General features: G+C 47.6%; 1 protein-coding gene and 1 pseudogene across 2 annotated transcripts; one reads left to right on the forward strand and one right to left on the reverse strand.

Annotated features, from left to right (window-relative positions):
* Window positions 1-1763: 1763 nt before the first annotated feature.
* Window positions 1764-14222, reverse strand: LOC129025935 (RNA-binding motif protein, X chromosome-like). 2 transcript variants are annotated; one of them, XM_054473480.2, is made up of 10 exons: window positions 13269-13411; window positions 12882-12953; window positions 11918-12030; window positions 11400-11503; window positions 8788-8965; window positions 6046-6198; window positions 3935-4049; window positions 2916-3029; window positions 2721-2809; window positions 1764-2314 (listed from the first exon to the last, which is right to left on the reverse strand). In XM_054473480.2, exons 3-10 carry the CDS (start codon window positions 12024-12026, stop codon window positions 2043-2045), a joined length of 1134 nt encoding a protein of 377 aa, XP_054329455.1. In that variant the 5' UTR covers window positions 12027-12030; window positions 12882-12953; window positions 13269-13411; the 3' UTR covers window positions 1764-2042. The 2 variants fall into 2 exon arrangements, with proteins under 2 accessions (XP_054329455.1, XP_054329453.1); XM_054473478.2 differs by lacking the exons at window positions 12882-12953; window positions 13269-13411 and adding an exon at window positions 14084-14222.
* A 1042-nt stretch (window positions 14223-15264) lies between these two features.
* Window positions 15265-25668, forward strand: LOC129025694 (troponin T, fast skeletal muscle-like; annotated as a pseudogene).
* Window positions 25669-27238: the final 1570 nt, after the last annotated feature.

The following is a 27238-nucleotide window of genomic DNA, read 5'->3' on the forward strand; positions in this document are numbered from 1 at the left end:
AGTTCCCAGGGTCAGAGTATCATAGACACTTTTATTTATTTTTATTTTTTGACAGGGTCTCACTTTGTCACCCAGGCAAAAATGCAGTGGAGCAAACATGCTCACTGCAGCCTTGTCCTCATGGCCACAAACGATCCTCCCTCCTCAGTTCTGAGGGAAGGGGACTGCACTGATGCACTACCACATCCAGCAATTTTTTGTCTATTTTATAGGGACAAGACTGCTGCATGTTGCCAAGGCTTGTCTCAAACTCCTGAGCTAAAGAGATATGCCCACCTCAGCCTCCCTAAATGCGGGGAGTAAAGACCTTCACCATCACATCTTGAAAGACACTATTTCTTATGAGGCCACTGTGAAGATACTAGGGAGTTTCATCTTTTCATTTAATCCTCACGGTCCTACATTAAAGGTGAAGGAAAACATAACTTCATGAGATAAATAACTCACTTGAAAATCAAAGTTGGTAACTTCCTGTTTAAAATTATTTGCAGCCTTTCCCTTTAAAAATTGATGATTCTGTCAACGTTTTCTCATGAAGATGCTTCCTCTTCGCAGATTATTTTGCTACTTGAAGAATTACAGACTATAAAACTTATGGAACTTTGTATATTCCATTCTGTACACTGCCTGTTCAGGAAAGCTAAATGGTTTACCTGTTTGGTTCCTATTCTTTATGTATTTATCATTAGATAATTTATTAAATCTTTAAGCCATCCCCTATCTGAAATTTTTTGCTGTTGTTTTATACACTTCACTTTACAAAAAGCATAAGGTTTAAGGTATTCCTATTCATACCTTCAATGATATCTGATAGGCTCAGCGTGATGGCTCATGCTTGTAATCCAAGCACTTTGAGAGGCAGAAGAGGGTGGATCAGGACTTTTAGAGAAGCCTGGCCAACACAGTCAAATGCTGTCTGTATTAAAAATACAAAATTTCAGCTAGCTGTGGTGGCACACACCTGTAATGCCAGTTACTCGGGATGCTGAGAAAAGAGAATAGCTTGAACCCAGAAGGTGGAAGTTGCAGTGAGCCAAGGTCCAGTCACTGCACCATGGCTTAGGTGATAAAGCCAGACTCTATCTCAAAAAAAAAAAAAAAAAAAAAAAAATTGATAAATTCCCAACCCTCCTAGATTATTCCTATTTGTAAGAATATATTGCTAAAACATTGCTTACAACATTCATTGTCAAATATTTGAAGACAATATTAATGTGAGTACCTCCCAAAACTAAACACTCATTTTTCACTATGTAAACTAGGACCATTTAATTTCATTAAGCTAAGTACCTAGGAAACTTAGCAGGTTCAGTTTGATTTCAGTGGAAAATATGTTTCCATTACCACTGTCCCGCTTCAGTCACAGAATGCTTCAAGAAGAATGTTCTGGATGTTTTAAACTCTAGTTTCAACAGTATCTATTACTTTTTGACCTTTACTATTCCTCTGAAGGACAAACGTTTCAGGGTGAGGCAGACAGCTTCTGAGGGCTTCTGAAACTTGAATTTGTGATTTGTCCACCTAGGTCCCCCAAAGAGAAGAGATTATGGGCGTGAGCCACCTTGCACAGCTGAAGCTGGTAAGTTTTTTAAAAGAAACGCAGCCTAATTAGGAAACTTGTGCAGCTTCCAAGGAAGACTGCAATTGCGCCTACTTTTGTATGTTTTTATGTGCAAACCAACAAACGCAAGTTTTTACAAACAACACAGTTTACTCTGCTATTGAATTTGCTTTTGAGCACGTGTAGCAATAAAATCAGGCACTTTGCATTCCATGTATAGATTTATTCTGAAAATTTTACTACACACATTACACCTAAACAGATAGCTTTCAAATGGTATTAAAAATAATGAAATTACTTTGATAAAGATTCCTTTTCAGCTCAAAAAATTCATGGAGGAAGTTAATAGCTACCTCTCCCTACAAAACTAACTTATTTCTAGTAGTGGTACTCAGGTAATAATACAGAGACAACATTGTAATTTTCGATACCCACGGAAGAACTCTTATTTTAAATATCTGCTTCAGTCTCCTTTTTCAGATCAGCTTCCCCCAACACCTTTTCTAGAAGCCCTGTAACTTGAGCTCCCATATTCTTCACGAGGATCACGGTGCACCCTATCCACTGAAGGTGGATAGGTTTGTTCTTTTCTGCCACTGTGCCCACGACCACTGGAATAGGAATCACGATGGCTCCTTGAGTAACTCTCCCGGCTTCTGTCATATCTATCTCGTGTATTGTTATAATCACGGCGACTGCTTCCACTGAAAGTCATCCGAGGACCTGGTGCAGGTGGTACACCACGAGAGGTCCCTGCAGGGTTGATAAAATAATAGCACTTATGTTGAACTACATTGAAACATTTTTACTGGTATCACTAAACCACGAATCAGTTAAAGTTCTATTTGGAAATACCTGCTTTCCTCTGCCTCTCTTGACAGGATATTAATTGTGACTGCAATAGTCAAAATGTTTTATTTAAAAGAAGTGTCAGTGTAGTATTTTGAAGCTTAAGAAAGTCTATTCTAAAATAAAGGTTGAGTCACGTTTTCTGTAAATGAATTGAAGTTCTAACCTTCCTATAGATCCCTAGGCTTTACACTGTTAACCTTTCCCAACATTTAAACATGTTATGGTTTTCCTTTGTAATTTTCCCTAAAATTTTGTTACAGCAATGATCTGGTCTACTAAATATAATTGTATAATTTACAAAACATACCTGGACGCTTACTATAACTCTGACATGCATGTCTGTAGGAACGTCCACTTGGACGTTCTGAATCATCTCTACCATGGCCGTCATGATCACTATTAAACAAAAAACAAAACAAAACAAAACAAAAAACCTCTTCGTTAGTGTCAGAATGAACAATTTAAGACGTATATTGGAGAAAACCAGAAAATGTTATAGTACCCATATCGTCTAGAAGAATGTTCATCACGGAGAGAACGACCATAATCACGCCATGCACAGTCTTTACGTGGCGGAGCATAACACCTGGTGTCTCGGGAACTTCGATGATTTATGCTTGCATAAGTTTTAAAGAAACAAATTTTAAATGATCAACTTCTAGTATCCAAAACATAACCTGTTTACAACTTTAAAAAAAAAAAAAAAAAAAAAGGCCAGACATCTAAACAGACATTTCTTCAAGTACAATATATTCAAATACCCAAAAAGTACGGGGAACTGATACTCCTTATTAGGGATTCAGAAAATGCATTTCTAAGCCAAAATGTGACACCATACTTCCCACATACTGGAATGCCTATAAATTGTAACAAGCTGGAAATATCAAGTCTTTCAGAGGATGTAGGTAAACTGGAACCCTGATACAGTGCTTGCTGGAATGGAAAATGAGGCAGCTACTATGGAGACATGTGGTGGGTCCTGAAGAAAACAAACATAATTATCATATGATCAAGCAACTCCACACATACATAGCCAGAATTGAGTAAGTGTACTCAAGCTAATATTTGTGCCTAGAAATACTGCGGTGGAAACAACCCAAACAAAATAATGGGTTAACAGCCTGTGTAAGGAGTGAAGTGCGATGACGTAAACGAACCTTCAGGACATCCAGCAGAAAGAAAAGAGACAGACAAAAAAGTCGTGTAGTGTTTGAGCCCATTACAAGGAAATGCCCACAACAGGTAAGTTCATAAACAGAACACAGATTGATGTTTCCTGGTGGCAGCGGGAAGGGAGAAAAGGAAAGGGACTGCTTAACTGATAGTGGAGCTGTAGTCCGGAGTCATGAAAATGTTTTTTTTTTTTTTTTTTTTTTTTTTTTTTTACTAAATAGAGGTGGTTGTTACACAACACAGAATGCATTTAATGCCATTTAATTGTTAACCCAAAGATGTTTAATTTTGGTATGTGCATTTCATCACCACAACAAAAAACCAACTATTTTTTCAATTTTCCTTTACCTATCTTTAGTTGCATAAGCATCATCTCTTGCTGAGGTACTGTTCTTTCTCCGGGAGGAGGATGGCTCTCTGCGTGAAAGACCTGCATAGTTCTCTCTTCCACGTGAAATGGGACCTTTAATTTAACATGATGACATATTACGTAAAGTACAGAAAATTTGAAGAACTATCTTTTCTACTCTAAAACAACTTTAAAAATTATTTCTCCCATGACTCTCCTTCTCTTTCCCTGATTTACCAGACATTCATGACACCTTCAGCATAGCTTACAGCTTTGTATAATCTCTTGGCTCCTAAAAGGCCAGTTCCTCTTAAACACAGTTTAAGCTAAACATTAATTCTCAGGTTAACAGTTCATTTTTAACTGGAAATAACTAGTTAGTTGTTATCTTCCTTTTCATGTGAATTACTGATGACTATTAATGACACAGGGAAAATGCATAAAACCGTCAAAATTTACACTGATTTTAAAGTTTGCATATGGTGTCCTATCTCAGCCAAAGAAAGTACATTTACCCATCTTGTTCAATCTGTCTCACACACACACACAAGTAGTGCAACCCATGAACTACTGAATGTGAAATCTGTACACAAAAGTTCTTCTTTATCTCCAAGTGGTTGGCTCTATCTTAAATGAGGACAAATTAAAATATGCTCCTCCAGCTTTTCTAACGATGGCTAAGATTTATTTTACATGGAATAAGAAATACTGGTAAAAGAGTCATTACATCATTGTGCCTCATTCAAAATAGAACAGTTTTTCCTTTAATACAGGCTTCACGTGCTATTTCTGACAGGTCAGTCTCTCACCTATGATGTGTTCACTGGCTAATCTTTAAGTGGAAATGTGCTAGCTTAAGTATTGTGAACTCAATTACTACCTAACTTCACCAATCCTCTAATACGAAATGTAAAATTGAAAACAGAAGGTTTCCATTTCCTCCATATTATGATGCATGCCTTAGTAAGAATTTTAATTTGCTCTGCTTAAACTTCTTTGCTGAGAACGGTGACTTTTTTATCGTGCTTTCTTCTGTTCCATCTGAAATCTTACCCTTCTCCTCCTTCTCAAGATTATTACTTCTATTCAATCCTACTGCTCACCTCGTGTTGCTTAGTTCTAAATTCTCTCCTCAAATAATTTCAAATCCTGCACTAAGGATCTCGCGTTAAGGTTTAAACATCCCCGTACAATCTTAATGATAAATGTACAGCCCCTGAACTTCACGACTCTGCATTTCTGTGATATCAACTTAGCTGAAAAATGTTGGACTCCTTCATGTCTACATTTCAATCCTTACTTATCTTGTTAAACAGTATTAAAGCCCAGTGACTGCTTTTCTGCTAAATGCTCTTGTAGTATCCTCAAAGAACCAGCAAGAACACCTTGCACACAAGCATTACCGAGGTCACAGAAACTGTCTGGCCAGGCCCAGTGGCTCACGCCTCGAGCCACTGTGGAAGGCTAAAGCAGGTGGACTGCTTGAGCCCAGGGCTTTAGTGTCAGCTATGACAATGTAGTGAGATCCTGTCTCTACAAAAATAGGGAAAGAAAAATTGGATAGGTGTGGTGGTGCATGCCATGAGTCACAGCAACTCAGGAGGCTGAAACAGGAGGACTGCATGAGCTCCGGAATTTGAGGCTGTAGCAAGCCATCATCTCACCACTGCAGCCTGGCCTGGTGACAGCAAGACTCTAACCTGACAAAGAAACTGAACACACAATTTTTAGATTGGAACACCAGGGGTCAAATAGAAAGGGATCTAGGATATGCAAGGATTCATTAGACTAAGAAGCCTCCCATCAAAGAATACTGCTGGGAACTTTGAGAAAAATTAAGAGGAATTCTCTAGCAAACAAAGCATTAAATGGAACGTTTGCCTCTTTGTAATCGCTTCTTTGATCTGCAGTTAAAAGGTCAAGTATTTCTTCACCATAAATCTGAAATTCACCTAGCGAGATTCAAACTAAAATAAAAGCTATCAATCAATAAGTATGTCCATGTATGTGTCAATTCTAATGTGTTACTCAATCTTAAATTAAGCATTCAGGTAAATAGCTCATTTTCAGTCATACAAAAACTACGGTCTGGCTCTCAGGTAGCATTTACCTTGGCCTCCTATCCCACTATTGCTTCTTGCCACAGTTGAAGGAGCAGATTTTTTAGGAGGAGGACTTCCAATTCTTGAAGATGGAACTCTTTTAACTCCAAACGTTCCCCTAGAAGAACTCATGTGGAGATCAAGAGTGTATCCACCATCACCTGTATTTCATACAAAATCTTTTTAGTTGAGAAACGTCGCTGTTTTTTAAATGGCTAAATATTAGATGTGTATAAATCTTTCCTGCAGATTGTAATTGTAAAATTGCACAATTATCTAAACTAATAACCTTTAGTATTTCTATATGAAATTAGTTTAATTCAAGCAATAAAAGTCCATTTAGAAAATCTACAAAAATAATCAGGAATCATTTCATATATTGGTGTGAGAGAGAGATGTGGGATAAGTGGAGAGTGAAGAGAGAGCAGAAATCTATCATTCAAATATCTAAATATAATCTAGATCAAGAAAAACATATTAGGAGATCAGTAATAAATGGCTGCTCATATCATTCTGGTATGAAGAAAGCTTCGTGAAAACATATCATAAAATTAAACCAAATTCCACTCAAAGGAACTCAAATAATTACAGAATCAAAAGGTGACACCTTAGAAAAGTACATGATCTCTAAAACTTGTTAACATAATTTAGATTCTTAAACTTCCCTTATGTAATAGTAATTTTCAGCTTGGGCTATGCTCAATTTTAATAATCTTTAAGAATTGCATAATAAATAATGAAAAAATTTATATATGTGTGTGTGTATATATATACACACACATATAAATATATGTATATATACACACACATATAAATATATGTATATATACACACACATATAAATATATGTGTATATACACACACATATAATTATATGTGTATATATACACACATATAAATATATGTGTGTATATATACACACATATATAAATATGATTTATATGTGATCTTTAGACTTTTCCTGAGTCACAGACTCTTTGAAGAAATTAGAGTTCTACATTCCTTAAACGGCAGATGCTATATGGCAGGCCAATGCGCAAGTTCTCCATATGAAATGAAAAATAAAATAGATTTGCTTAGATGCTTGCACATGTATAGACAGAAAAACAAATATAGTTGAATCAATCCTAAAATACTGAGTTACAGCCAGGTGCGGTGGCTTACGCCTGTAATCTCAGCACTTTGGGAGGGCGAGGCGGGCGGATCACGAGGTCTGGAGATCCAGACCATCCTGGCAAACACGGGGAAACCCCGTCTCAATTAAAAACACAAAAAGATTAGCCTGGTGTCGTGGTGGAGGCCTGTAGTCCCAGCTACTCGGGAGGCTGAGGCAGGAGAATGGCATGAACCCAGGAGGTGGAGTTTGCAGTGAGCCAGGATCGCACCACTGCACTCCAGCCTGGGCGACAGAGCGCGACTCCGTCTCAAAAAAAAAAAAACAAAACAAAACTGAATTACAGACATTACATCTTAACAGACAGTTTTCAAATAGCATTCAAAATTATGAAATTACTTTGAAAAAATTCATTTTCATCAGTATACCTCAAAAAATTCATGGAATAAGACAGTATCTACCTCTCCCCACAAACCAACCTATTTCTTTTACTGGTACTCAGCTAATAATGCTGAAACAACATTTTAATTTTCGATATGTGAGAAAGAATTGGTATGCAAGAACTATTATTTTAAAGATCTGCTTTAGTCTCCTCCTTCACATCAGCTTTCCCTACCACCACCTCTAGAAGCCCTGTAACTTGAGCTACAATGTGCTTCACAAGGAGGATGGTGCACCCTATCTGTTCCTTTCTTCCACCGTGCTCACCATCACGGGAACAGAAATCACCACGGCTCCTTGAGTAACTCTCCAGACTTCTGCCATGTCTATCTCATGTATTGTTATAACCGTGGTGACTCCTTCCACCCTAAGTCATCAGAGGCCCTCCCTCATGTGGTGTACCACGGGAGGTCCCTGCGGTGTTGATAAAATAATAGAAAGTACGTTGAGCTACATTTCAACATTTTTACTGGTATCACTAAAGCATGAACCAGTTAAAGTACTATTTGGAAATATCTGCTTTCCTCTGTCTTTGGGGTCACGATATTCATTATGCCTGCAATAGTCAAAAGGTTTTATTTAAAAGAAGTGTCAGAGTAGGATTTTGAAGCCTAAGAAAGACTTAAACTTAGATATTTCCTGAGTCACAGACTCTTTTGACTAATTAACGTTCTACATTCCTTAAGTGGAAAATGCTTTATGGCAGCCCACTATGCAAATTATCCATATCAAAATATTTGCATCCATGTGTGCACGTGTATACACAGAAAAATAAATGTTGTGCAAGCAATCCTAAAATACTGAGTTTCTACTGTCCTTCTGGAAGGTTTTCAAGATTTCACTGTATTTTGACAATGCAACATCTATGAACTACGGGGCCCCAAAGAGAGAAACTCTAAAGTATTACGAATGTGAATGAGTTCTGCAGAAAACCTGTGGAGTACACACAATCATCATTCATAAACTCAGTTCAGTTGAAATTTATGTTATTTCCGTGCAAAGTAATTAAGATTTTAAAACAACTTTTAGATATTAGTTCAATCTTTCCTATAATACGTCTTTAGCACTTACAAATGATTTTGCTTATCAACAAGAATTTACTTTTCCTGGGAAGTAAATAAAATTGAGAAATTTCTACATCTTCCAACACTGTCTTTCAGTCCTATGGTTCCATCTTTATATTGTAAAACATTACCCAAGTGTCCTCCACGTGAGTGATGCCACCCTCTTCTTCCTCCACTGCTTCTTCTTGTAGACCTCAGACTTCCCGAAGGGCTTCTGTGTCTTGAAGGAGGTGGTGTTCTCCGCGTACCACCACGTTGAAAGGATGGTTTATTGGCTTCTTCTACTTTTATTGCTTTTCCATACAAATACTGAAAGAATAAAGTATACAATCGAGAAAACTGTCACAGTTAACCTAAACACATTTTACAGATGTTTTACATCAACTCTATTTCAGTTCTACACGTTTTCACCAAAGACAAACATTTTTCTTTTTTTTTTTAATTTTTTTTTTTTTTTCCTGAAATGATCGCGTCCTTCACAATGTGAAATTTGAGACATTTGCTGAGCACATGCCTTCCATGAAGGGATAAACAGAAATTCTATTATTCAGTTTCCTTGAAAGGCCTCCAATATTAAAAAATAACACCTCAAAAAATTAACCCATCACACATTCTGCCAGACAATGTGGCACATGTTCTTTACAATACATAATTTACTTCACCTTTGCATCCACGTCACTTATTTAAAAGCCTCAGTGTTTCAAGTGTATATAAAAGAATGTGTCATTTTAAAAAGTAAGGTTATTTATTCAAAGGCATTAGTTACATTATTCATTTTGAATTGTTTCCTGTTTATTGTGCTCATACTCACATACAAGGTCCCAGTATAATTTACAATTCTGTATTTACTCTACTTCTGTTTCCTTAAATGTGATATAGGGTTGGTCTCCTTCATGTCTTCTGCCTTACTAATTTCTTATTTGGCCTTAGACGTGTCCCTGTAAAACAACTCGTAGTAGAGTACTGCATGCTGTTTCTCAGAAATGCTTAAATGTCCTAATTAAATTCACGATAACTTTCTTCAATTTAATCTTTTCTATAGGCCAAAGCAATGTTTCAAAACAGTTTAGCTAAGAACTCTATTTCAAAATCACATGGCTTTTGGTAGTTGGGGGAAGATCTTAGATACTTTCCAAGATCTCTTGCAGCCACGTAGCCAGTTGTTCCTACCTTGAGACTTCTTTTGCTACTTCTGGGCCAAAAATATTTTCCCCAGATTTGCACATGGCTGCTCGCTTCCCAGTATTCCAAGGTCAGCCAAAATTTCTTAAACTCCTCATTCGTCCTGAAAACTCTAAGTACCTCCTTATTTCCGTTCTTAATAGTTATGTGCATATAACACTTATATTTATTTTTATACAATAAAATATGGGAGATGAAGTGATTTAGAAATCACAGCTACAAAAACTACCTCTTCTTCTGCTTGAAAACTAGCGGAAAAAATTATCATAGATTACTATACAAAAGTCAAAATTATCTCCAGTCCTGACACCATGCCATGAAGAGAAAGCAGCTCTCGTGTTCTACCACACCTTCAAACACAGAAGTATAAGAGTGAATAAAAATGTACCGTCTGCTGTGTACCAGGAAGTCTGCTAGATATAACAGAAATGAAAGCAACTAGGAAAGTTTAAATATGCACTAAAGACAATTTAACGATCGAGAGATTAATACATGGTACAGGGAGTACAAAATACCTAGTATATACGATGAGGAAGAAACTCTAAAATCTAAGTTGTTTTTGAAGAATAAATTATTATTTCGTAGACATTTACAGAGAATGGTAACGCTCACCAAGTCCAAGAAAGCATACTCGAGATAGCACAAAGGGTAACAGAAACTACAATCAGATTGTGATAATGTTATAAAACACAAAAAGCTCCAAAGCGTCCAGGATGGAATGATCTTGACTGCAACACAAAGGAATTCGGTAGTTAACAGTATTACAGAAAAGTTTAAAGCCGTAGTAAACACACAATCCCTGGAATTTAAGTCTCAATAGGACAAGAGTCCATGGATTGGATCAAAACAAGTCCAACAACACACTGGGAAAATCAGGAATTAGGTATGCGTGTTACATAAATCACTCTGGTGACAGACTAAAAATGTGCTTAGGAGAAAAGGGCAACGATGGGACAAAAATGTCAGTTAGTTGCTCTGTTATCCAAATTCAATGTTCTCATATTATTTTCTATGTTCAACTTCTTAACACTTCCTTCAGTGAAAAGGTCCTCTTTAAATATACTTTCTCTAGAATACATTTTCAGGGAATGGACAAGAATGTTTCCGTCTAGTGAGTCTGTCTAGGTGTCTCTTTACGGAAGACTTCTTTCTTGTAAGTGTGTCTAGGTATATATCCACGGTTTGTCTACGCTACAAAAGTCTTTCCAGGAATCGGACGTAACTCCCTTAATAGCATGTCATAAATATTGACTTCTTTCTCTCATATTCCTGACGGTTCTTTCTAAGTTTTAAACCTCTTTGTAAGCTTCTGAAAATCTACCTACGCTCATATTGAAGTACAAACATGGAAATTGGGTTACCATAGAGTAATTCATACAACGTTTATTTCTATATCCTTTCAAAAACACTTGCATCTATGAGGCAAAAAGAAGAGGATGGCTAAAGCATTTCAGTTCACACGGCATTCTGCTATCTTCAAAAGTTTAGTAATACTAGAAAGACCTACTAATACTGCTAATTGAAAAACAAAGTTAAAACATTATTCACTAGGGACCCTTACCTTTCCATTCATATCTTTGGCAGCATTCCTAGCATCTGCAGGGTTCTCAAAAGTAATAAATGCGAAGCCTCTACACTTGTTTTTTCGATCTTTCTTCCAAACAACTAAAATACATGAAAACATTTTACATGTACATAACTAACTCACCATAATAACACACATCTTAGAGTTACATGAAATCAGAAAATAATTACATTTCACATCATTACTACGATTCTTAATACTGAGTCACCCATATAACCTGCCTATTATATTTCATTTTGCTCTCCAGCTGCACAAATAATTTACTTTTGCTCATTTTCCTTTTGAAGTAGTAGGTGACCCTTTCCACAGACCCTTCAGCTGCTGCCATGAGAATTATCCGAATATCAAACAGAAACTTCAAAACAACAGTTTAAAAACAAACAAAAAAAATCATTTTAATTTAAGAATTCAAGGAAATATTTTCAGTGTATGTCTACTTTGGTAAAAAAATAAATATAAAATATACAGAAATATATGTTGGCATCAAGAGTTACCTTCCGACACGCGACCATGTTCCCCAAATACTGCTTTAAGCGTCTTTTCATCGGCTTCTCTACTTAGCCCACCAACGAAAAGCTTGCCAGGCTGATTCGCTTCCATCATTTAGCTGTAAAGGATGAAAATTTATCTATATTTAGATAACAATAAGAGAGCCCAAAACATAAAATTTTATTACATACTGTGTTGAAACCTCAAGTGAAATACCCTTACAGAGGCTGACATCTTCCTAGTATTACTTACTCGAAATATGAAAAATGTGTAACATACAGAGCAAAAGCAGCACTGACTTCATGGGAAAACGCTGCATTTTACTACAAACCTCACAAAAACTCCTTTATAAAACTTAGATAACAAAAGCCATTGCGATTTTATAAAGTTGCAATACTCAGGAAGCCCGCACTTAAATACTTTGATTTGGTAACTAAACATTTAGGAGGTACAATGTGATTTTGTTTGTTTGTGTGTTTGTTTTCTTTTTTTTTTTTTTCCAGAGACTTCAATTTCCTTTAGGCAAAGTGTACGTCCATTAATAGCATTTAATAAATACTGTCTTCCTTCTCTCATATTCCTGAGAGGAGGACTGAAGCGTCCTCCAACCAGCTTCAAGTGATCGTGCCACATCTCAGCTTCCCAAGTAGCTGGGCGTACAGGGGCTGGCGATCTCAGCTGGGCATGTGTGTGGGTGTCTGTGTGTGTATAGAAACAGCTTTCCCCATGTTGCCGAAGCTGGTCTCGAACTCCTGGGCTCAAGTGATCTGCTTGCATGAGGCTATGAAACCGATGGGATTTCAATGGTGAAACACCACGCCAAGACTGCTATTTGGATAAATGATTAAATTCTCCTAATTAAAGTACATGCTTTCTTGGGGGAGTATATTTTAAATATTTTACAAACGTTTAGTGATTTGAAATATACGAGAGATCAGGGATCCCCAAACACGGGCCTCCAACGGGTACCTGTCTCTGGCCTGTTAGTAATCCCGACGCGGAACAGGTGGTGAACCACTCGCACTGCCTGAGCCCCGCCACCTGTGGGATCAGCAGAGGCATTGCATTCTCACAGGAACCCTACTGTGAACTGCCCATGCGAAAAATCCACGTGGCGCTCTCCTTACGAAAACGTAATGCCTGAGAACAACCTAAGGTGGAACAGTTCCATCTAGAAACCATCCCACCTATCCTCCCGCTGCCACACCCTGTCCTCCTCACAGATCCCCTGCCCGGTCCCTGCCCCCTGTCACACCGCTCTGACCCGAAGCCCCGCCACACCCGGTGCCCGTTGGGGCCCCGACACCCACCACCCACCCCAACGTGTCCAACTCGCAGCCTTCTCCCCCTACCCACCCCTTGTCTGGGGAAAAATCATCTTCCACTAAGCCCGTCCTTGGTGCCAAAATGGCAACAGATTAACGGAGCTCATTATGTTACACAGGCCGGTCTCCATCTCCTGACCACAAGCCATCCTCCCATCTTGACTTCCCCAAATTGCCCGGATTACCAGAGTACGTCTGCATGCCAGGTTAATAAAGTAACTCAAGCGCGATTATTTCGTTTCCGTTTTAGGCTATCTATCGCCATTTACCTCGATTACACTCACTTACTCGGTTTAAATTATTTACGATACCAGAGATACAGGAAACATTTCCAATAGTGTCTTACAAGGAGGGAGACATTTCAAGGCTTTACAGACACAAATTTAAACTGTGATTATTTATGGCCCCAGACTTCTACATACACTAAAGTAACGCAATTTATGTCCAATGTTGATCATTCCTGCCAGACAAATCAGAAATTTGACACGTGCTGACTAACAGGACAAGTTTTTCATCACAGTGGTTAAATTAAAGTGCCTGCATATTTAAATTATGACCACATACCGAGAGAAAAACCGCTATAATAGAAAGTGCACACGAAAACAATGGCGCCCTAGCTCGCTGTCCCACGACCTTACCCACCGGTCAGACATGGCCGACAGTGAAAGGAAGACTCCTCAAGAAACAGACAACGAGTTCATGAAAATTAGTTTCTTAATAACACTAGCGATTTCTTTCCCTCCTTTGTCCTCCCCTAATTCAACACCGACACATTGAAAACCCATCTGCTTTTACAGACAACATCCAGAAACCTCGCTGTCTTTGTATTTTTGCTGAGAGACCAACCTGAGCAGAGAAACAGAAAATAAAGATGCTTTTGAGTAGGACAAACGGCCTCTGGGTCGCGGGGCCCTCACGGCGCATGCATCTGGCTGCCGCACAACGGGTGGCCGACCGCGGCCTAAGATGCCACAACCGGACCGTGCGCCAAGCACGCCGGAAGTGCCGGAACAGCCAGCCACTCTCCGCGGCTGATCAGTGCGTGGGCGGAGGGCGTCTTCCGGGGTTTCCCGCATCCAGTGGCCCACAGCTCCACCATCCGGGGGAAGGCCTTCCGCGAGAAGCCGCGAGAGCTTGTAGCAGGGGGCGCCGGCAGTGTGCGCTTTGGAAGTGGGTGCTTGGAAGTCCTACACCCTAACTGGCATCCTGACTGTCGCAAGCCGTTGACCCACAGTGAACACATGAAACATCTCTGTTCCTTAGGCGGACCAGGCAGATATTACTGAGAACTGCCGATCTAGTGTATAGAGAGAGGGACCAGCGCCGGCGGCTTGGGCGGCTTAGGCACGGTGGGGCCGGGCGGGAGCGTGGGAGGAAAGTCGCCTTCTTTTACAGAAGTACAAGAATTCCCCTGCTCTTGAGGACAGAACGCTTGCAGGGACTCTCGCAGGTCTAGGCAAATGCAGGCTCCCAGTATCATGCTTCCTCCCTGAGGATGCTGTTCTCCCAGGAGCATTCCGAAGGACTTCTCATCCAGTGCCCTGGGTACACTGGAGGCCAGCAGCCAGGGATGCCCATCGATTGCCTTCGTGGACGCTGTTGTGTACTGCCTTACTGACCCAGAGGCTCCCGCAAGCGCAGTCGCGGCCGCGATGCCCGCTGGCAGGGCTCTGCAAGACCAGGACTTCTGCCTATGGCTCCTAGATTCCTGCACGCAGGTGACCCTGCAGTGGCCCATGGCCCACGGCGAGTAAGGCGGGCTGCGGGCCCGGTGGGGCTTCCCGGGAACACTGTGTCCACGTAGGTGTGGCAAAGGATTGTCAGCAGGGGACGCCCGCGGGCTTCCGGGGAAGCGGCCCCCAGAGGCCAGGTGTTGCGGAGGTGTGGGGAGGGAGGAGTAGGCCGTGGTCTGTGGGAGCTCCGGAGGAGGGCTCCCGTGGTCAGCCTTGAGGCAGGAGAGGGCGGCAGCGGTGCAGAGGGAGGAGGCGGCCTTGAGGGAGGATGCGGTGCTGGTTGTGGACAACATAATGGCGGTGGTCCAGGTGGTGGCCAGGGAGGAGGCCGACGCCAAGTGGCAGGAGGAGGATCAGAGGGAACAGCCTGGCCCTGGCCCCAGCTGGCAAAGGACTCTCTGGACATCCTTCTCTTGGAGCTGGGCTACACGAACACCCCAGGCCCCAGCGCATGCCCAGTTTCTGGGCCAGATCCTCAACCTTGCAGCTGCCCATTCGGGCTGGCTGGCAGCTGGGGCTGGGTGTTAGGCTTCCCAAGGCAAGATGGGGTGGGGCCAGGCCAGAGCCGCAGGGGCTCAGCCAGAAGACAGAGGATGGAGAACGGGAGGGAAACCGAGGTCAGGCTCCTGTAGATAGGAAGGCAGGTTGTTTGTGGGTGCCATCAGAGCACGTGGTAGGGACGGGTAGGCAAGCTCATCAGGAAGTGGGGAGAATATCCGCGCCAAGGACCCGTCACACACAGCACAATGTTGAAGGGCACTTTTCTCTTGGAAAGTCCCTGGAGGAAGGGGAGTCTGCATGCCAATTCCAGCCATGAAACCATTCCGGCTGCCCATGCCTGTTTCTAGCAGGCTCATCCCAGAAACCCAAGGTGCACACCCAGAATTCGGCCCGGATCACAAAGCGTGAAGACGTCCTGCTTAGCTACCTGAGGGAACTTCACCTCAGGCTGTGGACATTGTGTCTGGGGAAGGGGTGGGGTTTCCGAGTCAGGTTGGTGTCACCTTGGTACCACAAGGTGTCTACGGGGAGAGCTGAGAAGAAGAAAAGCATGCTTCACCCCAGCTAGCAGGCCACCTCCGCCCATCTAGATGAAAAGGTCCCTTTGAGTCTCTCCTCTTTCTCCTTCTTAGCCAGGCAGGTGACCGGAATTCAGCCATCCCAGGTACCTACCGGAGGCAGGATGAAGCTTTCCTCTTGTCACAACACTTATCTCTGCATGGAAGGGATCATGAAGGAGCATCGTGTCGGCGTCCTCCTAAAGGAGCGCCTCCCGGCATGGTAGAGGAGGTGGTATGCGGAAGGGTACACCTGGCATAAGACTTTGGGACTCCTCTCCCTGGAGGATACAGGGTTACTCATTCCACTGCAGGCTAGGGGTTCTGGGATCATGAAGGTCAAGCCCCCAGCTACAGGCAGGAATCTGCCTAACTGAGGTTCTTCAGCTGGTTGGCTGACCATGAATGCCCAGGTCTGCAGCCTTGCTAAGGTGGGGCCGCTGTGGGGCCTCATGTGAAAGGAGCTTGGGGGTTGTTCCTTGGCCTCTGGGGAACGGGCTTTGAGGCAAGACCTGACCTGTCATGGAACACTTTCCCCAGTCCCCTGGATCATCAGCCAGGGGCTGTAGCTCAATCCCCTCTAGTACTACCTGAGGGAGTTAGGGCCTCAGAGAGGAGGCCAGGGCTGGGGGCTGAGAGTCCTGTGGGTGCTGGCGCTGGGACACACATGGACAACCCAAAGCTCCGAAAAGAGACTGCAGTGAGCAAACCCAGGCCATCCATGGGCTGAGACAGAAATACCCATCAGGGAACTGTAACACGCACATTTCAGGGCTGTGGAACCTTAAGCCGCCTAAGTGGCCTGGGTGGCTAAGTTCAGTGTGTGAGAAGCAGGTCTCAATGGATAGCTGCTTCAGCATCCCTTACCGGCTTCCTAAACCCACCCTTAGGCCTGCTACAACCTGAGGCTCAGTTTGGGCTCCACTAGAACCCCCTCACCCTCTAGGCAGATGTCCACCCCATGTCCGTCTATGTCTATGTGCTTTCAGAATGGCTCTCCCAGCCCTCTCGTGTACTTTTCCGATGACCCCAGGCTTTCTGGCCCAGCCCAGTTGACAGTGAACAGCTCTTCTGGTGGCAGTCCCAGCTCACCGGGGCTGACCAGAGATGAAGGACTGACCCCCATCTTTTACCGCAGCCAAGCGAGCCCAGGCCCTCTTCTCTCAGCCGGCCAGCCTCCTGTCCTTGCGGCCCGAGTATGCGCTAATCACTGTCTCTGTTTCCTCTCTCCCCCATCCCTGCCTTCTCCTGCTCCAGGCTTCTCCAGCTCTCAGAGGAAGCCCAGGAGGAAGGTAAGTGGGATGCGAGGCCCTGGCCCCCATGTCTCCTCCCCAGCGTTCCTGCTCCAGAAGACGTTGACCTCCACGCCACCTCTAAGAATTGCCACGTGTCCCTGTCTAACCCTCTCCTATCTCCCCCTGCCACCCGCAACCCCCAGCTCTCATCCACTGCAGAAATCCATGAGGAAGGTACGAGAACACAGGACTTCTGGTCCCCAAGAGGGGCCCAGGGCCTGGCTTGAGCCCGTGTGGGGGTGTGGGAGAGGGTGGGGAAGCCACGAGGTACCAGCCAGCCAAGGGGTCCCCACAAGTGGACCTAATGTAACCCACTAACCATGGCCAATGCTTGACCAGAGACAGCATGGAGTCTCGAGGGTGGGACGCCTTCCACGCAGTCCCCCAGGAAGTAGCAGGGCCAGGGACTCCCCAGGCAGGTGTAGGCTAGGCTCTTTGTCACCAGGGCATCCGCAGGCATGGGCCAGAGGGGACGCTTCATGGCCAGAAGTAGGCCCACCCCAGCTTCCACCCCAGGGCGGGAAGCCGAGAACCCGTGGTGGCATTGAGCCCTGGGCCTGGCCGGGACCCCAGCCACATCGTGGGACAGTACAGGGTCGGGGGAGGGAAGGCAGCTGGGGGCAGAGCCACTGTCGGGTCCCTTGTGCACATGCCCTTGCCACCCCCCTGTCGCCAGGCCCCCTCACAGCCTTCTGCTGTGAGACCCTTGTGGTGCACACGGCCTGGGGGCAGATAAGAGGGCTGGGGTCTCATGCCCAGATCAGCAGGCAGAGATGTCATTAGCACCCTGGGCTGCCAGTACCCTCGGAGGGTGGAAAGAATCCCATCAGGGACTGAACGAGTGGGCCCTCAGCTCTTGGGATGGCAGGAGGAAGTGGGGGTCCTGGGGACACCTCCCATAGCCCATCTGTGGCTCTGCCTCCCAGGGCTACCAGCCCTGCCCTTGTGGGCCCCTGGTGCTGCCCAGCCAGGTTAGAACCTCATGCATGGGCCTTGGCGCCCCGGCCAAAGGCACGGACCCCCTTCTGGGGGCACCCCCGGACAGAAAGGGGATGGGGTCTAGCAAAGGAAGGTCCAGCCCCAGTGCCGAGCCTCCTCCACCCAGGGCAAGAGCCACAGCTCCTGGCCACCCTCTGAGGCTCCGTTTTCCCATCTAGGGTTCTCCCGGATGCTGAGAGCAGGGTTTGGGGACATGGGACTGGGGCCGTGCTGGTGCCTGGGCCAATTCTGACCGTGTCCTGCTGGCTCCCCGCACACACCCCACCCTCGGGCTGCAGTGGTGACGGGCCGCTTTTCCATTCACCTGGGACCCTTCTCCTTTGACCTCTGACCCACGGTTTTGCCTCTTGTTCAGTGGCCTCCTTGTCCCATGAAGTTCATGTACCAGGTACTTGCGTGACTTCAATGCCATGTGGGCGCAGGTGTGGCCATCTGGGGGGTGCAGGACCCAAGAAGGAACAAGAGGGGCCGTGTAACCCCGCACGGCCTGGCCTGCTTGCCCCATCACCTCGACCCTCCCCTCCCCTCCTCTGTGTGCTGCCACCGCTCACACTGGTTCTCCCTCCCTCCTGCCCTTTCTGCCTACCATGATGCTGCGTCTGCAGAGGAAGTTCAAGAAGGTACGCCGGCGCTCCTCAGCCTCCAGGCCAGAGCCCCCGTCCTCCCTTTTGTCCTCTCTCGCTTCCTCCCTCTTGCCCACCCCTTGTGCAGTTTGGACCAACAACGTAACCCGATCTGGCCTCTGGGCTCGGGACAGAGTGAGGACCCTGGCTTAGGAAGGGCTGGCCGATGGAATGCAGACTTCCTCTGGGTCTCCCAGGCAGAGAGGATTCATTCTGTAGCTTGGGGACCAGGAGGGTGTTCCTGGGCCGCCAACAGGAAGATGGGAGGTGGGGGTGGCCAGCCTTGAGTCTAAGGCAGAGCAGGCCTTGGTAGGACGGTGCTGGGGTCCACTGGGACTCTCTGGATCCACCGGAGTGGGGTGGGAAGAGCTCAGGACGAGAGGCCTCCACCCTGCCCCGGTTAGCAAGCCAGAAGCAGGAAGGTAGGGAGGGGTGACGTGGAAGGGATTGTGGAGGGGCAAGTGGAGTGAAGCAGAAAGGCAGGCTGAGGCCCAAGCTGGGAACGCTGGGGACCCGAAACAGCTGTGGGCCACGTGTGCAAAGGCCCAGTCAGGTCCCAGCATCCCACCCAGCGCCTGGGCCCGAGCCAGACACACCCGGTGCGAGGACGCCCCCTGGGTGGGCCTGGCCTCGCTGGCAGTGGGGCTGGCAGAACCCCTGGGTGGAGGTTGGAAAGCTGAAGATTCAAGTCAGGGGCCCCAGCTGGGGAATGCTTCTCAGCTTCCGCCGTTCATGAGCCTGTGGGGCTGAGGGGCTCCTCCCTGTTGGGACTGAGCTATTGCATGACTCCAGCCTCAGAGAGTCCCCTGAACAAGAAAGTGCATGCTAGGCGGGGGATGGGGCTCCAGCTGTGCAGGGAGAGGGTGCCCAGGAGATGGCCTGTGGGGGTGACAGGGCTGCCAGGTCACTCTGGAAGCAGCACTGAGGCCGACAGATAGACAGCAAGGCAGAGTGGCGCAGGAGCAGAGGAGGCAGGGCCGCCAGGAGAGCTTTGCTGCTTGGCTATGTGGTCGCTCCCCCCAAGCACTCAGGCACTCAGCCTCCCACCACATCCTGCCCTTCTTTCTGGCTGGCCTTCCCACCCCGAGGGGTTCCTCCTCAGCCAGGCGCTGCGTCCAGCAAAACCCCTAAGTCAGCAAGGCCGGGGCCGGCATCCCATTCATCGTCCTCACCACACCATTCCTTCTGGGCCCTTGGCCAGACTTTGGCGCTCAGGATATCCCAGTGCTCACTCCCCATGCACACGCACCCACCAAGGTATCTGGAACGGGGGACCTCAGGGCCCCCGGCAAAACCAAGAGTGCTGGCAGGCTCTCTGTGATGTGCAGGGGGCTCCCAGGCAACCGAGGGATCTGCCAGCCTGGACACTCGAGGCCCACCGGGCCCCGGGCTGGGCACTGGCAAGGCAGGATCCCTACCCCCACCCCGGGGCCCAGGCCTGCTGGCATCAGCCAACTGCAGAGGAGGGCGTTGGTTCAGACTCGGAGGGCCGAGGGCATCTTTCTCTTCCCCTGACGCCTGGGCCTCGGAAGGCCAGGCCTTGCTGCTCCACATGGTGCCACCGGGTTCGGGCTGTCAGGGCCTCGCAGATGCCAAGGCTCTGAGCTTCTGCCACACAGCAGAGGGGGAAGTGGCAGGACCACCCGGCAGCGCCAGAGCCCCGGCAGGTGCGCCCCCTCTCCCCTTTCTCCCGAGCCTCTTCCTTCCCCATCTTCTTTCCAAGCCCCTATCCTCTTTCCTCCCACTCCTCCCTTCCCAGCCTTCAAAGACTCTGCCTGTCTAGCTCCTATTTCTTCCCTTCCTCTTCCTCACCCTCCCTCCCGGCTCCAGGCCCTGTGCTCTTCCCCTTCAAAGCCCTTCAAAGGGGCTTTTGGAGGCCTAGAGCAGAAACTGGGCTGTCTTATTTCTGGGGGGTGGGGGTACACCCAGCTGAAAAGGAGGGCCGCCTTCAGCAGGGGGATCCCAAGGCCCCCGGCCTCCGAGTCTCACGCGAGCTTTCTCTCTCCCTCTCCCCACGCTGATGGTGTGCTGACCAAAGGAGAGGCCAAGGCCCAAGTGAGTGTGGGGTCCTGGCAGACCTGGTGCTGAGTGTGTTCCGTGGTGGAGGTAGGGGAGCAGGCCAGGGCCCGCTGCCTGGAGCCTGCACTCAGAGAGATGCTCGGAGGGATGCTCAGACTGCAAGGTGGGAGGGATGAGGCTCACCTGGAAGATGGGCTTGGGAGTCCCAGAAGGGTGTGATTTTGCCCAAGGTGATGCGGTGCAAACAAGGAGGGCTTCCTGCAGGAGGAGGCTACAGACAAAGAAGGGAGGAGACGGGGGTGGGAGAGAGTCGAGGAAGGAAGGCGGGGTGCAGGGAGTCGGGCCACCACAACACCCCACGGCCTTCGGTGGACTGCACCATGCCCCACTATACTTTGAGGACTCCCAGAGCCCTAGATGTGAAAATCGACAGGAAAGTGAGTCAGGAAGTGGGAGAAAGGTGGGGGACTCACCCCAGAAACTCACTGCAGAATGACACCTTGACCGTGTCTAAAATAGCTTTGGCTGTGCAGGGGCCCCTGTTCCCCTTTTGGGCAAATTTGGAGGCTCTCGTCCTCAGCGTAGCTGCTTGTCAGCACTTCGTAGATTTGTTTTTTTTACTGCAGCTCTTGCGAATTTTCTGCTTTTGATCAGTACTCAGAAGCCACAGCACTCACTATATGATTCATCTCTTGAGTGCTTTTGCCGTCGTTTTTCTCTGCACGAGGAGCAATCTTAGAGCATCTTAGCACACACTCACTGTTGGCTCCCACTTGGGGAGCACTGCAGAGTCTCAGAAGAAGAGTGAGCGCATCTAAAGGGTATAGCCGGCCTATTTCCATCCTTTGCGTTTTATTTGTCAGTGATTTTAAGAAAAGTAATGCCAGATCACGAGATATTTTCTCCTTTTAGAGAAAACGTTTGTTTATTCATTAAGAAAATAAAACACCTCATGAAGGAACATTTGGAAATATATAAAAGTCAAAGGAGAAAAGAAAAGTCACCTATAATTCTCCCACCCAGCCAGCCCGACTGTGGAAAAGAGCAGAAGGAACTAAAAAGCCTTATCTCTTCCTTTTTTCCATACATAGGGCTGGGAAAAAAAGATTTCAACTTGGCGCTGTTTTTCAAACATCATACTGTCTATACAGCCTTGAATTCTGCTTTTTAAAAAATTTAGCACTATTCATAAGTATTTTTCCAAGTTTTCACACTGTCTTCTTAAATACTTTGAATAGCCACATGATATTCCACCAATGGACAAACCATAATTTTCCTAACCATTCCCCTATTGCAGGCTTTCCCCAATATTTTACTATCATAAATAACGCCGGTTGGAAAGCATTTTCCATCTTTAGGGTTATTTCCCAGAACTGGAATTACAGCGTGAAAGACGATGAATGATCTTAAGTCTGTGACATCCACTGCCAAATTGCTTCCCACAAGGCCTGGCCAACACTGTCTTCTACCGTGGGATGTGAGCAGGTCTGTGTCCCACACCCTCCTCACCCAAGGACAGAAATGTGCTTTCATGTCGCAGCCTCGGATGGATGAGAAAGGGCACCTCGTGGTTGTTTGGCTTTGAGCCCCAGTAGTCACTCGGGGCCAACGATTCCCTCTGTTTGTGGATGGGTGGTCTCTTCTCTGAGAACTGGTAGCTATGGCCGATGCTCATTTGCCTCATGGTAGAGGTGTCTCTGTGTTTTCTTAGTCATCAGCTTGCCTAAGGTTATAAGTCTTCTCTGTATTTGCTGAAAATATATTTTGAGTCTTTTTTTTTTTTTGGCCTACATATTGTTCTTTTTTTTCACGTACAGAAGTTTTTCATTTGTGTGGCATCATGTGGCCTTCCTTCCCTTAGAGCCACCTTCTGCTGCTTCTGAGCCTAGGAAACCTTTTACTGCTCCAGTTTTTGATTGATATTGTTGAAAAAAAAAAAAGTGTTGTTTTAACTCTTTACTGCAACTGCAGTATATTGGTTAGAGGAGGGGATCGCACACTGAACCGGAGAGGGGGCCTCATTTCCCCTTCAGATTGCTTCCTTCCCAGCCTCGACTCCTCTTTCCTTTGGACCCCAGAGAGGAAGATGAAAGAGGGGCTGGGGAAAAGGAGGGGCTGGAGAAAAAGAGGGGCTGGGGAAATGCCCAGGCTCGCAGCAGCCATTCTTGCCCAGGGAGGCCACCGCACCGTGGCTTCTCACACGACCTGGCTGCCTTTGTTTTTCTGTTTGAGAAGGAAACAGAGGTACCCTCCCTGGTATCTGTGGTGCAGCGACACTTGCAATGGAAAGAAGCTGAAAGGCAGACAGGGGCGCTGGAAGGTGAGGCCTTCTTGACGAGGCTCAAGCCACTCTCAGGATGGTGGGCTACAAACCTCAGAAGCATAAAGCTGGGGCAAACCTGCCGTTAGGCAGGGCATCCTCAGTTGGAGGCCAGAGCAGGAGGGCACCAGGGTCAGGAGGAGCCAGGCAGAGAAAGGCACCAGGCTGACCCTCTGGGTTGGCTTCCCGTGTCTCTGCTCATCGGCCTCTCTGTCTGCTCTTGAGACTCACAGCTCCTAAGATCCCAGAAAAGGAGAAAGGAGACTTCCATGTAAGTTTATAGGACTCTGGTCAACATGGCCACAATTTCCCCACCACCCAGGTTTTGGGCTCCAGGCCAGGCCTCAGGAGGTCACTTCCTCCCAAGTACTCAGAGCTAGGGACCCCTGGGTCTGGGCAATTCTACCGTAACCTATTCCTGGACCAGAAGAAACCCCTCTAAAAAGAAACATCTCTCTACCCTTCTCCTCCATCTATCCTTCTATCCATCCATCCACCCACCCACATAAGCACCTTCCCATTCACCTACCCATCAATACACTCACCCATCCACCCATCCATCCACCCAACCATCTATCCCTCATTCATCCGTCCATCCACCTACCAACTTGCCCACCCATGCAACCCCCTAACCATTGATCTCTCCATCCATCCATCCACTGACCCATCCACCAACCCATTCGCCCTTCAACTCATTCATCCATCCGTTATCCACTCACCTATGCAATCACCCACCCACCCACTCATCCACCCATTCATCCATCCATGGACCCTTACTTCCATCCACCCAACCAGCCACGTATCCACTCACTCATTCATGGATCCATCCACACACCCAATCACCCATGCATAAACTCACCCAACTATCCACCCACTGTTGTATCCATTCACCTATCCATCCACCTGTCCATCCCCCATTTCTCCAATCATCCATCCATCCATCCACTCACTCATCTGTGTCCATCCTGTATCATTCATCCACCCATCCGTGAGTTCATCTGTTCAAATTCCCATCTATTTATCCAACGAATTTCTGTCACTCAGCAGTCTTTTCTCTGACAGGTCCATTCAGGGAATCTCTGAGGTTGATGACAGAGCCAAGTCTGAGCCAGTCCACCCCAGTGATGCTGAGGACCTTGTGGCTGGGCACCATCCCGGCCGTGTGGCTCTGAAATCAGGTCACCCTTGGCCCCTATGAGGATAGCAGCCATGGCAATGTGAAGAAGGCAAAGCATTCCTTGCCACTTGCCATTTTCATGGTGGCCGAGGGAGACAGGGCTTCTCTGCTGGAGCAAAGGAAGGGGCCTCTTGCTGCAAGGCAGGCCAGGCAGGGCAGAGGTTGGAGAGAGGGGTGGGGCTGATGCCCACTGCCCCTGCCCACAGGACATCCAGAAGAAGTGTCAGAACAAAGACCTAATGGAGCTCCAGGCCCTCATTGATGGACACTTTGAGGCTCAGAAGAAGGAGGAAGAGAAGCTGATCGCTCTCAAGGAGAGAATTGTCAGTGGGGCAGTTCAGGTTGCAGCAGGGACTGGGGGGAACCATGGGAGCAGTTGGGGAGAAGGCCCAGCAGACCCCCTTTTCTGGCCACACCAGAAGCACCGTGCAGAGAGAGCAGAGCAGCAGAGGACTCGTGCAGAGTAGGAGAGGGAACGCCAGAGCAGACTGGCGGTGAGGAGTGCACCGTCCCCACCCGTGCCTCATCAGCAAACGAGACCCAGGCCCAGAGAAATGCAGGGTGCTGCGACCTTCCTTCTCCTGGGTTTCCCATTGTCATTGGCAGCTGATCAGAGCCAGTGACTAAGGCCTCCACACCCTGCAGAAACCCGTGCAAGAGAACGAGTCCTGGCCAAGACCTGGAGCTTCCTTCCAGACAGTTCTAAGCCCAGGATGGGTCCCTAAAAACTGCCCAGGAAGCACAGCACTCCCTCCATCCCTGAGCATCTTGGGGACAGGGTGTCCACTGGAGGAAAAGGCCAGAAGGGAGGAGGAGGACACCACGAGGAGGGCAGAGGACGATCTGAAGAAGAGTAAGGCTCTGTCTTCCATGGGAGCCAACTAGAGCAGCTATCTGGCAAAGGTGCATACCGCTGCTAGGAGCATGGTGGCAGCCTTCAGTGTGGGCTGCACCCAGTGACCTCCAGAGACTGGGCCCCTCTCTTTGGGCCTGCACCCTACAGGCTGACCAGAAGAGGGACAAGAAGCGGACAGCCTTTGAAATGAAGAAGATTCTCACTGAGAGATGCAAGCCCTCTCTTTGGGCCTGTCCCCTACAGGCTGACCAGAAGAAAGGCGAGAAGCAGACAGCCCGCAAACTGAAGATTCTCACTGAGAGATGCAAGCCGCTCAAGATCAACCACCTCAGTGAAGACAAACTGAGGTGAGGGGTAGGTGTTGCCAGACTCAGCGCCAGGGTGTAGCCCTGCAGGACCTGGCGACTGCTACCCAGGCTACCAAAGTCCCTGTTTGTCCATGGCGGGAGGAGGACACCAGGCGCCTGGCCTTACCTTTGGGGCTTATTTAACAAAGCCTCACCATTTCCTCTGCCCCAAAGACAAGGCTGAAGGGAGCCAGAGTTCGTAAGGAGGTGTCCACAGGCCTCACCTGCACCCTCTCCCCATCCATGCTCCAAGGCCCCGGCCCCACATCCTGCCACAGGCTAACGGTAAGTGGCCAGGTCCAGGCTTCCATGTGTGGCAGCCCAGTCCGGTACAGGCCGGTGAGAGTAAGTCCAGGCACGAGCCAGAGGGCCAAAGGATAGTGTCCCCCTGCACAAAGAGCCAGGAGGCAGTAAGGGAGCCAAGGAGCCCTAGTGGTGTCCCAGCAGCTCCACCCACCCTGCGGTGGAGATGAGCCTTTGCCCGACACACACAGGCCTGGCCCTCGGCTCACCACAGTGACTCATTCGTGTTTTTCACAGATCACCACGCTCAGGAGCGGCATCTACCAGGCCCAGAACCAGTGAGTAGCCCTGCCGTCCTTGCTCCGTGCTGCGCACAGGGGACCTCCGCACCAGCTGCTGTAGCCAATCCCTAACAATGGCTGGTGGTGGCTGGCCTCAGTAGGACAGAATTGAGACTAATTTGGCCAGGTCACTTGGGACAGCATGTGCAGGCCTGTGGCCAGGGACCCGGAGCCTCCTTCCTCTCCTGCACCCAGAGGAGCCCTAGGGGATAGCAAAGCCAGGAGGAGGGTGCCCAGTGGGACTCGCCCATCATGCCCTCACCCTGAGTCTGGCAATGGCTGCAGGGAGAAGGTAGCCAGGGGACCTCCAGATGGGGCTGCAACGGCGGCCTTTGGTGTGGCCAACCTGGGCCCCGGGTCATCCCTCGAGCGTCCCACCCTCCAAGGGACCTAGGACAGGAAATTAAGCAGCCAGGGCTTCATCACCAGCCCCTCTGTTACACTGGCCAAAATCATGGACTCCTCAGGATGATGATGATGCCTCTTCCATAAAATCGTGTCCCTGCAGGCTGTGGCATCCCTTGGCATAGCTACTCGATCACCTGCATGGGGCTGCACCCAGGTGCTTCCAGTGATGCCACTCTGGGGGTCCTGTCACCGAGCCCAGTGGTGCAGCCAGTTCCATTTCCCCAAGGATTGCAGTGTTTGGGGCTACTTGGGGTTTTGATGTTTTCTGGGATCCCTCTCCCTCCTCCTGTGGCCCTGGCTTCCTTGCAGCACCCAGGGCAGTGTCTTCCATGGTGCACATGACCTCAGAGCTTCCCTGTTGTGTCATCAGGGATCCTTGCAGGTCCCTCTGATGGCAGGCAGTTGACATGGTGGGCAGGCGCCTGCCTGTGTCCATGTGCTGAGGGTGCTCAGGAACACGTGAGAAGGCACAGCCTTTGCCAGCCATGTGTCCTGCTGAACAGCCTGTCTGTAAGGGGCCCGCCTGGCAGGCTGGTGCACTCCTGTCCCCTGCCTGCCTCCATGGCTCACCGGCACCCAGCT

This window comes from Pongo pygmaeus, chromosome Y, assembly GCF_028885625.2.
Source record: "Pongo pygmaeus isolate AG05252 chromosome Y, NHGRI_mPonPyg2-v2.0_pri, whole genome shotgun sequence".
NCBI classification, from domain to species: domain Eukaryota; kingdom Metazoa; phylum Chordata; class Mammalia; order Primates; family Hominidae; genus Pongo; species Pongo pygmaeus.